The 10,935-nt window shown below is 56.9% G+C and overlaps 1 protein-coding gene across 1 annotated transcript; it reads left to right on the top strand.

Moving 5' to 3' along the window:
• Window positions 1-3,299: 3,299 nt before the first annotated feature.
• On the top strand, window positions 3,300-10,147 carry STING1 (stimulator of interferon response cGAMP interactor 1). Its single transcript, XM_066197086.1, has 6 exons — window positions 3,300-3,544; window positions 4,096-4,273; window positions 5,077-5,185; window positions 5,343-5,581; window positions 7,343-7,529; window positions 8,916-10,147. The coding sequence occupies exons 1-6, from the start codon at window positions 3,300-3,302 to the stop codon at window positions 9,107-9,109; spliced, it is 1,152 nt and encodes a 383-aa protein (XP_066053183.1). The 3' UTR covers window positions 9,110-10,147.
• Window positions 10,148-10,935: the final 788 nt, after the last annotated feature.

The following is a 10,935-nucleotide window of genomic DNA, read 5'->3' as shown; positions in this document are numbered from 1 at the left end:
CCATGACTCCTTGGCTCTCCTGATCTCAGCAAGGGCTGCAGGGCTTGTAGGTTGCTGTAGACAGAGCTGATCTCTGTGCCCAGCTCAGCCTCACACAGCCCAGTTGGAGGTGCCATGGTGCTGGTTCACAGAGGTGCCTTGCTGGGGTTTTTTTATGCATCTAAAATCTTCCAGCATCATGTGTGACTTCTTGTTTCCTCTGCTTGAAGGAATAACAGCAAACAGGGACAGAGGGAATGTCAATTAAGGCACGATCTGGAAAAGTGAAGTGTTGGCCAGAGGAAGGCCAGGGAGGGCAATTGGGGCAGTTTCAATCCTGCCACTTCTTGTTGGCTGTGCAGAGCCACAGGGTGGCACTGGGCAGCACTGGGCTCTCTGCAAGATGATGTTGCAGGTGTCCACAGGAGGCCACAGAGATGTTTTGAGGGCTGGAGGCCCTCTGCTCTGGAGCCAGGCTGGGAGAGCTGGGGTGCTCAGCCTGGAGAGGAGAAGGCTCCAGAGAGATTTTAGAGCCCCTGCCAGTGCCTAAAGGGTCTCCAAGAGAAGACTTTGATGCACAAGGGTCTGGAGTGACAGGACAAGGGGCAATGACTTCCCACTGCCAGAGATCGGTGTTAGATGGGATATTGGGAAGAAATTTTTTCCTGTGAAGGTGGGGAGGCTCTGGCACGGGGTGCCCAGAGAAGCTGTGGCTGCCCCATCCCTGGAAGTGTTTAAGGCCAGGTTGGATGGGGCTTGGAGCAACCTGGTCTAGGGAAAGTTGCCCCTGCCCATGGCAGGTGTTGGGAATGAGATGATCCCTTTCCACCCTAACCATTCCATGGTTCAAAATTCCATGAAACCTCATTCCTGGAGTTTAGACTCACCTCTTGTACCATAGCTCTGCTCTGAACAGAATTGAGACAGAAATACTGCAGGTGTTGGTGTGCTGAGGGTAGAACTGAAAGCCAGGCCAGGCTCTGTGGGCTGGAGAGCCACCAACTGCTTGGGGACCTGCAAGAAGGTGTCTGGGGAGCCAGGCAGCCCACCCACCCCACTGAAGAGCCAACCAGAGCAGGTCACTGAAGCCCAGCTGGAAGGGGACAAGCTTTATCCCAGCGCTGGAGGAGGAAGTGATTCACTTGATGTTTTAGCCAGCCTTTGTGCTGACGAAGCAAACATGTTGCCTGTATCCACAGGCTCTCCTGGGGATGGGAATGCTGGCCAGATGGTTTGCTGGGGTTTCTAAGGGACCACTGAAACAAGCAGCTCCCTGCCAGGCACTTCCTCCCACTCTCTGGGTTTGAGGACGCTTGAGTCGTGTCCACAGAAGGGCAGCAGAGCACAGGTCTGATGAGGAGCAGCTGAGGGAGCCTGGGGCGCTCAGCCTGAAGAAAAGGAGACTCGGGGGGATCTTCTCTCTCCACAGCTCTCTGACAGGAGGGTGCAGCCAGCTGGGGGTGGGCACTGCTCCTAGGGAACAGGGACAGGACAAAGAGAAATGGCCTCAAGCCAGCACTTCTGGAGGAGCTTTATGCTGGATGTCAGGGAAAATTTCTTGACCCAAAAGGGCTGTCAAGCACTGGCCCAGGCTTCCCAGGGCAGTGATGGAGTCTCCATTCCTGGAGGGGTTTAAAAGAAGTGTGCACCTGGGGACATGGGTTAGTGGTGGGGGACTTGGCAGTTCTGGGGAAATAGTTGGACTTGATGGTCTCAAGGGTCTTTTCGATCCTAAATGATTCTTTAATTTTAGGATTTTAATTAAATGTGAACTGTGGGCATGTCTGAATGAAGACATGTGCTGTAAGCCTGTGACAGCCTCCAGAGACCCTGGCACTGTGTGGGGACTGTCAGGGTCTCCTGAAACCCTGGGGCATTCCTGGACAGAAAGCAATGGGAGCCTGAGTGTGTTCTGGACAGTCACTCCCTTTCCCAGCCTGTATCTGGTTTCGCTCTACAGAGGCCATGAGTGACCATGCTGAGGGCTTTGCTGAAGTGAAGGTTCTCCCCTCATCCCTACAGCCAGTTTTCTTGCCATTTCAGGTAGCTGGGTCCATCAGATGTATTGTGAAATCCCTGATGGCTGTTCCTGTCTCATCCTTCAAGTGTTTGGCAGGGATTGCCTGGATGATTTGCTCCATCACTTTCCCAGGGTCAGAGGTGACATTGAGCAGGTTGCAGTTCACCTCCTCAAAGCTGGGTGTGAGATTTTCTTCTCCCACTCACCAGGAACCTCCTGATTCCTACAACAATCCAAAGAGATCAGAGAGAAACCTTGCCAGAGCCTCATCCATCTCCCTCAGCATCCTTGAGTGCATCCCACCTGCTCCTATGGGCTTACGTGTGTGTCCCCTCATCCATGTTCTTCCAGGATGGAAATACTTCTCCACTGCTTGGAAAAAGGAGCTGGAAGTCTTGAGGGCCTCACTGGCCGCCAAGAGCCTGGCTGCAGGAAGCCCCTGCTGTGTTGCCAGCACTCATGGGCACTGCTTCCCAACCTGGCATCTCCTGGAAATGTGTGGGGTGGGAGCATCCAGGACACTGTGAGTCACCTTCTGCTTGGTGGAACTTGAGTCTGTTTTGCCCCTGGCAACCTGCTGAGCTGAATCAACGCAATCTTTGAAATTTACTGCCCTTGACAGTTTAAATCTCAATAAATTCTGGTTTCCTTCCTCATTCCACTCAGACCATGTCCTGGTAGATTTGGGGCTTTCCAGGATGTGCAAGCTCGGGATATGGAAATGTGGCCCAGCCACCAGTGCCTGTATTTCCTGTGGGCTGAGAGAGCTCACGGATGCTCTGTGTGGGAGAGCTCTGGCACTCGACAGGCTGCCCGCAGCTGCCTGTGCTTCTTTCATTTTCACTTTTCTGCGCAGCTCCACCCGTGGCTCCAGAAGCCCGCACGTCGCAGAGGCTCCGGGTGTGTGTCCGCAGCAGCCTCTGGAAGGAGCCCCAGCTGCCCAGGCGGGAGCGCAGAGCCCGGGAACCGCAGCGCAGGAAACCCGGGGCTGGCGGCTGGAAACCGCTCCGGTGAGTGCGGCCAGAGCAGTGACAGCCCTGTGGCTGCGGAGCAGCCCTTTGGGAGCGGGGTGACCAGCCAGGCTCTGTTTTGCCGAGCCCATCTGGGCACAGGGGACAGCCCTAAGCGCAGGGGAGCCTCCCCAAAGGGTTGTGTGCTTTGCGGTGTGCAGTGAGCGCTGGTCGCACTCATCCCCCTGATCCGCTCTTATCCGCTCCCACAGTGCTGCCGTGGGTGCTGAGGACAAGCTGCTGCTCTGGGCGCTGGGGAGAAGTTGCTGCTGCCCCCGCTGTCCCCGCAGATGTCCCGGGAGCCGTGGCGGCCGCGGCAGCGCTGTGCCCCGCGGATCCCGCAGCCCCGCGGCGGGCGGGCGCAGCGCGCCGTGTACCTGCTGCTGGCGCTCTGTGCCGGGGCCCTGCTCCTCGCCGGGCAGCCCCTGGTGCCCACCGCCCGCAGCCTCACCTTCCACTTCGCCACCCTGCAGATCGGGGCGCTGCTCAAAGGCACCTGCTACCTGGCCGAGGAGATCTTTCACCTGGAGTCCAGGTGAGGCAGCGGGGCTGGCTGCCTGCGGCGCTCCTGGGACCACCTTGGGGTCAAGGGCGTCGCACCCTCGGGGTGCGGTGGGGTTTGCTCCTGGCCTCTGTGCCCACACGTGCCCTCTGTGGCAATGATGTCCTGTGCCTTCTGTCACCCTCCTGTCCCTCTCATCTCCTGTTCCCTCTCCCCACCCTCTCCCCCATATGTCCATGGATGATTGCTCTCCGTGGTAACTTCCTGGTGTGCCCTTTCCCTCGGGAACAGATCTTGGCCCGCAGCCTTTCCCCACCACCCAGTGCTGGAGGGCAGGGGGCTGTTGTCTCCCTTTGCTGTGCAGGGTGACATTCCATCTGCTCCCTCTGAGTCCCAAGGGTGCTGCAAGGGACCCAAGCCCTCTCCTGGCTGGGGGCACTGGGGTGTGCTGGGCAGGGTCCCACACTGCTCTGTAGTGCTCTGGAGGCTTGGTGGTGCTGGCCAGGAGATGGGAGCAGCCCTGGCCACAGCTGCTGAAGGTGGGTGGGTGACCAGCCTGACTCCTGTCTCCCTGTCCCACCCAGGCACCACGGCAGCTTCTGGAGGGCCCTGAACACCTGCTTCCCCCTGCGCTGGCACGGGGCCATGCTGCTCGTCTGTGGCTCAGCCTACGTGGCTGTCCTGGGTGATGGGCAGCCACTTGGCCTTCACCTCATCCTGGCCAGTCTGTGCCAGCTCCTAATCCTTGCCCTAGGGCTCCAGGTGAGGTTCTCACAGCTCCAGCCTGGTCAGCTGCCCGAGGAGCCCTTCAGCCCTGAGCAGCTGTGGGGGCACATAGCCAGCTCTACATGGCCTCTGTATGTCCAGCCCACCCAGAGTCAGCCTGGTGGGAGGAACACTCTCAGCTCAGCCCTGCAGAGCTGATCTCCCTGGCCCCGTGCTGCCTTCTAATGAGCACAAGCACTCCAGGGGATGGCACAGCCCCCCCGACATGAAAAACAGGGGCATTTTAAATCTGTCAATCAAGCTGGCACTTGGGGGGAAAGCAGAGCCTGTGTGTTCTCAATTATCAGCGTGGTTGGGGGCAGAGCCAAGCCCCAGGTGCCTCTGCAGCATTGGTAGGGCTCTGCTGTGCCCCAGCAGTGCTGGAACGGTCACACAGGCTGCAGAAGGTGCTTCTATCAGGTGCCTGTGGGACAGGACACCCATCTCCACCTAAATGCACACACAGAGCTGGCAGAGGCCATTGGGAATCTCACCCTCAGGCACTGGGGTGCCTCCTCTCCCATGCTGGAAGCACAGGGCAGATGCACAAGTTGCACTGGGACACACGATCCCAGTGGAAGGTGCAGCCAGGGAAATGCCTGGCTCACTGCAGCCCCAGTCCCCTCCTCTGTAGGGGCTTTGGGGGCTGTCAGGGACTCTGCCCCACTGGAAGGGGCTGGTGGGGTTGTTCACTCTCCAGATCTCTTTGGAGTTCTCCAACCCCTTTGGAGAACTGACTGTTGCAGAAGGGCCCAGGTGGCTGCTGGCATCACCTGGTCTGTCTGTCCTTCCCTCCACAGAAGCCCTCAGCAGTGGAGATGTCGGAGATGTCCGAGAGGTCCAAGCAGAACGTCGCTCATGGGCTTGCCTGGTCTTATTACGTTGGGTACCTAAAAATAGTTCTGCCACGTACGTAGCTGTTTCCCTGCATTCTCCTGCCTACAGACAGAAATAGCTCCTAATAACCATCCTCCCACTTTTACAGTGTTAGCAGGGAAATGGGGAGCAAGGCAGAATGCAGCTGTACTCACACCAGGCACCTCTGCCTGGTGCTCTCTTCCACCAGGGATGAAAAAGTCCATGGAGGAATTCAGCAGAGCCAATCCCAACATGGTGGCATGCAGGAAGACCTGGAAACTCCACATCTTGGTCCCTCTGAGCTGTGATGTCTATGATGAGCTGGAGAAAGCTGACAGCAATATCCAGTACGTGACAGACCTCACTGAAACCACCCTGGCCCGAGCTGGCACCAAGAAGAGGGTCTACAAACACAGCCTCTACGCAATCAGGGATGAAGAAAACCAGGTATGCTGAAAGCAGCATTGGGAGCATCATCCCAAAAGTCTTGCTGGCCCCAGAAGTGGCCATAAGGACAGGAGGCTGTCACTTCTCCTATTAGATACTCCCACCTTCCACCAGGCTTCCACGAGATGGAGAGATCCCATTCCTGTACCCCTTCCTGCTGCCTGCCTCCTCCCAGGCTCATATGGTGGGTTTGCTTAACCCCTCCTGGAACTGACTGAAGTCCAGAAAACAATAGAAAACTGAGCAGAAAAAAAACCAGATGTGGACAACAGAGCATCGCTTCCCACAGGAGAATGTTTCCTTGTGTTGTGAAGAGGTGCTTGAAGATGTCTGTGTGAGTCATTATTTGACTCCCTCCTTTCCCCCAGTCACCCCTTTTCTAGGCTGGTGAGCCCTAAATCTCTCCATCTCACATTGCATTAATCTCCTCCCACATCTCGTGGCAGACTGACCCCTGTCCCTTTCCCTTGGAGGAGGGAACACCCCGGTGCCAGGGCAGTGCAGGGAGACACTGGCAGAGCTCTGCTCCTCACCTGGGTCCCCTGATTTGCCCTTTGGCAGTGGCTGAGCTCTGGGCTGCAGTTTTTAAAGCCCTGCCTGCAGGGACACTCCTAGCCCTGCTCCGGGGGAAGCACAGTCGGCGGGTTTTCCCTGCACGCACTGATGCCGTGTTCCATCTGCCAGCCTCCTGCTGAGTCACTCTGCTCCCCGGAGCTCCAGCAACTCTCAGCCCGCACCTGGCCTTCCAGTGAGATCTGCCCCTCAGCGGCCTGCCCAGTCCCTCGCAGTAACACAGTGATGGCACCTGCCCCAGGGCGCAGCAGTACCTGCCTGCCGAGGCCGGGAACTTCCTGCTCCTCTGCATTTACCTGGGACCACATCCCTCTTCCTTCTACTTCACTCCATTAAACTTTCCAGTTTACCCAGTGTAAGACATACTGGTAACACTGCTCCTCCTTGGCACGTTTATGGCTTTATCAGATCTCTCCTTGTTTCTTTGCTCAGCCTCCCTCCAGCTGTGCCTCCACCTTTCTAATGCTTATGCTCTGCCCTCCTGCTCTCTGTTAGGATGCTCAGACTTGGAATAATGGAATCACAAAATATGCTGGGTTGCAGGGGACCCACGGAGATTATCAAGTCTAAGCCCTGGCCCTGCAGGGGCACCCCAACAATCCCACCCTGTGCTGTGTGTTCAAATGCTCCTGGAGCTCTGGCAGCCTTGGGGCTGTGACCATTCCCTAGGGAGTCTGTTCAGTGCCCCCCAGTACCCTCTGGGGGAAGAATCTTTTCCTGCTTTCCAACCTAAGCCTGCCCTGACACGGCTCCAGCCATTCCCTGGGTCCTATCACTGGTCACAGTGAGCAAAGATTGGTGCTGTCCCTCCACTTTCCTTTGTATAGCAGAAAGCCACCAAGCAGGTGGGATCACAGGGAAGGGATGTCTCCCTAGGGGACCAAATTCCATGGGGACAAGCTGCTCTTGGGAGCACTGACAAAGCCAGTGGCTGCCCCCCATGGACAAAGGCAGAGCCCACCTGGCAGAGGGGACACCTGGACCTGTCAGGCCAGCTGCTCTTTCCCTGCTCTGCAAGGAGGCAGGAGACACTGGGGCCAGACCCAGTATCCCTGTCCCAGTGTTCCCAGTGCAAGGCAGGCCAAGGAGCCACCAAGAGGTCCTGAGTGCTCTGCCCGGTGCCAGGGTCTCCCAGCAGCCCTTTGCCCAGTCCTCCTGTCCCCATGTCTTCTCCTTCCGTCCCTGCAGCTCTGGCACTGTGTTGTGGAATACGCCACCCCACTACAGTCCCTCTATGCCATGTCCCAGGATGAGTGTGCTGCCTTCAGCCGGGAGGAGCGCCTGGAGCAGGCCAAGCTTTTCTACAGGACCTTGGAGGAGATCCTGAAAGGCTCCAAGGAATGTGCAGATACCTACCGGCTCATTGCCTATGAGGGTGAGTGAGGGGAAAGGGGTTGAGGTGCCCAGGACAGTGGCTGTGCTCTTCTAGCCCCAAGTGACCTCAGATCAGTGTCTGTGCAGGGCTCAGCTGATGTCCCCAGTTAGGGGACCATGGTGACCCCTGCTGCCATAGGAGGAAGGGAGGGGCTGCATTCTCACATGAAATAGGAATGTCACTGAGCATGGCATCACTGGCTAGGTGAGCGAGGGCATTGTCTCACTCTGCTCTGGGCTGGGGCGGCCTCACCTTGAGCCCTGGGGCAGTTCTGGGCACCACAATATGGGAAAGATCGAAAGCTGTTAGGGAGTTTCCAAACAAGGGACATGGGGGTGGTGAAGAGCCCAGAGGGGCCACATGAGGAGCTGCTGAGGGCACTTGGCCTGTCCAGCTGGAGCAGAGGAGACTGAGGTCAGACCTCCCCAGGGGCTGCAGCTCCTCCCGAGGGGCAGCTTCCATCTCTGCTCCCTGGGACCAGGGACAGGACCCAGGGAATGGCTGGAGCTGTGTCAGGGCAGGCTTAGGCTGGGTATCAGGAAAAGGTTCTTCCCCCAGAGGGTGCTGGGGGGCACTGCCCAGGCTCCCCAAGGAATGGTCCCAAGGCTGCCAGAGCTCCAGGACCATTTGGACAATGCTCTGGGACACGGTGTCCGTGTGGAGCCAGGAGCTGGACTGGATGATCCTTGTGGATCTTTTCCAACTCAGGGTATTCCATGATTCCATAATTCTAAGGACTTCTTTCTGTGGGCCTGAGGAGCAGGGGCAGTGGTGGCTGTACTGGTTGTCCCAGCTGAAGTCCCCAGGGGGACAAACCTGAGACAAGCTGTCTACTGCAAGGAGTAAGTATAACAGCAGGCATGCAGGGGAAGCAGCAGCTCCCCTCACTGTTGATGTTCCTGGAAGGAGTTGCTGGGGCTGTCAAGCCCTCCCCAGCAGTGGGATGAGTGTGTGCTGGCTTGGTGCCATTCCTGCTGACAGAGGAGGGAGGGAGTGAGGCTTTCCCTCATTCCCATTATCTTTTCATCTCCCATCTCCTCACCTCCACGAGATGAAATCAGCATCTTGCTGTAATGAATGTTGTTTTTTCAGAGGAAACTCAGCACTCTCCCTAAGGGGGAGAAGCATTTCCATCCAGTGAGGCAGTTTGCATCACAAGCACTACTGGGAATCCAGCACATAGCGCCTGTAATTTTAAACTCCTCCCTGCACTTTGTGTTTGAACTTTTTCCCTCTGCCATGCTGAAAGTGGGAAGTAAAAGCTGTATTTTGACTGTGCAGGAAATTCTGCGTATTTTGGGGCATCTCACAGAGACTTTGCTCCCTGCCCAGAGCTCTGCCTCAGGACAACCAGCAAAGGAAGGTTTTGTCTTTCTTCTGTTCCAGAGCCAGAAGAAGCAGAGAGACACTTCTTGTCCAGAGAGATCGTGTGGCACTTGCGGCAGGAGCATCACGAGGAGGTCGCCGTGCTGGAGGGGAGCCACCCGCACACCCCGTGCACAGCCCTGGACTCAGCAGAGCTCAACCTCCAGATCAGCGTGTCAGACCTGCCACAGCCACTGCGCACTGATGGCTTCTAACACACAGCCCCCCACTGCCCCTTGGGGCTCGGGTCACCTTGCCACAACCCCCTTCCCCTCGGAGCATGTGACACGCATGGCTGCAACCCCCAGCTCCCACCCAAACCTCCTGTGCACCACAGTTACTGGAGGAGCTGACTCAGCCCACAGCCCTGTGACATGCTTCCCATTTTCTTTGTTATGTTCAGCTCGTATGTTCTTCTGTGGGTGTCTTGCTTTTTTTAATCTACTTTCATTTGTGTCATGGAAAGCACTTTCCTCTCTGGGACAAGTTGCAGTGTCCTAAATTTTGGGCACAATGTGCAGTCTGCCCCACATGGGATAGGAAAAGGTTTTTCCCTCAGAGGGTGGTCGGGCACTGAACAGGCTCCCCAGGGAACGGTCACAGCTCTAAGGCTGCCAGAGCTCCAGGAGTGCTTGGATGATGCTCTCAGGGACAGGGTGGGATTGTTGGGGTGTCTTTGCAGGGCCGGGAGTTGAACTGGATGATCCTTGTGGGTCCCTTCCTACCCGGGATATTCCATGATTCTGTGATACACTGTGGTGTTAGATGGGGCTTTGGAAACGCCAGCCACAAGTGTGCCTGTGTGTGCTGGGACAAACACACCCAGCCCACGTGGGCAGACTCCTGGGGCCGCTTCTGCGGGCACAGGGAGCGTGTGCAGGACTTCCAGGGGAGCCTCCAGCCTTTCAGCCTGCCAGCCTGAAAGTGCTGGTGGCAGAGCAGGCTCACCGAGGATGGGAAGATGCTGGGCAGGTGCAGGCTGGAGCTGAGACAACAGCCTTGCTCCTGCCTTTGGCTGCCCAGCTCCTTTTAAAATAATGGAACCCTGGAATCACCAAGGCTGGAAAAGTCCTCTAAGGTCTTAAAGTCCAACCATTAACCCAGCACTGCCAAGGCCATCACTAACCCATGTCCCCAGGTGCCACATCCTGTGTTTTTTAATATTTCCAGGGGACAGTGACTGTCCTGCACAGCCCATTCTCATGCCTGACAATGCTTTCAGTGAATAAATTCTTCCTGATGTCCAAACTGAACCTCCCTTGGGGCAGTTTGAGGCCTTTTCCTCTGGTGCTGTCCCCTGTTGTCTGGGAGCAGAGCCCCACCTGGCTGTCAAGGAGTTGTAGAGAGGGAGATGGTGCCACCTGAGCCTCCATTTCTCCAGGCTGAGCCCTCCCTCAGCTCCCTCAGCTGCTCCCCATCTTGTGCTCCAGACCTTTCCCTAGCTCCATTCCCTTCTCTGGACATGCTCCAGCCCCTCAATGTCTTTCTTGTCGTGAGGGACCCAGAACTGGACACAGAATTCCAGGTGCCTCATCTAGGCTATAGATGTAGAACTCCACCTTTCATGGGAGAACATGGTAGGAGATTTCTCCCCAGCTCCAGCCCAGCGAGCTTTCAGGAGAGATTCGGCTGCATGTTGGCCCTGCTGGCACTGGGAATTGGAACCCATTTCAGGATGCAGTAAAACCTTAATCTGCAGCCTAATCTCTGGGTACTGCATCTGTGCAAAAATGGCAAAAACGGCAGATGACAGGGCTGTGAAGGGAGGGTTGGGACAGCAAAGGCCACTGCAGAGACAGCTGGTTTGCAGAGGTATCAGCAATCTGCCAAGGCCTCTGGGATGTGCCAAGTGCCTGGTGCTGGACTGGCTGGAGAGGGAAGACAGCAGGTGAGGGACCTGGTAGGAGACACCCTGAGTGCAGGGAGCAGAGTGGGGGTCTGCCCCTGGGGTGTGGGCAGGATGTGGGTCCTGGTCACCTGAGCAGCATTCCCAACAGCACAGAGCAAATGCTGTGGGCACCTGCTGAGATGCAAGGGGAAT

This window comes from Chamaea fasciata, unplaced genomic scaffold (assembly GCF_029207755.1).
Source record: "Chamaea fasciata isolate MVZ Bird 193981 ecotype frontalis unplaced genomic scaffold, bChaFas1.0.hap1 SCAF_15, whole genome shotgun sequence".
Taxonomy (NCBI): Eukaryota; Metazoa; Chordata; class Aves; order Passeriformes; family Sylviidae; genus Chamaea; species Chamaea fasciata.
Note: the sequence above shows the minus strand (reverse complement) of the source record. Positions and strands in the feature narration are given on the sequence as shown.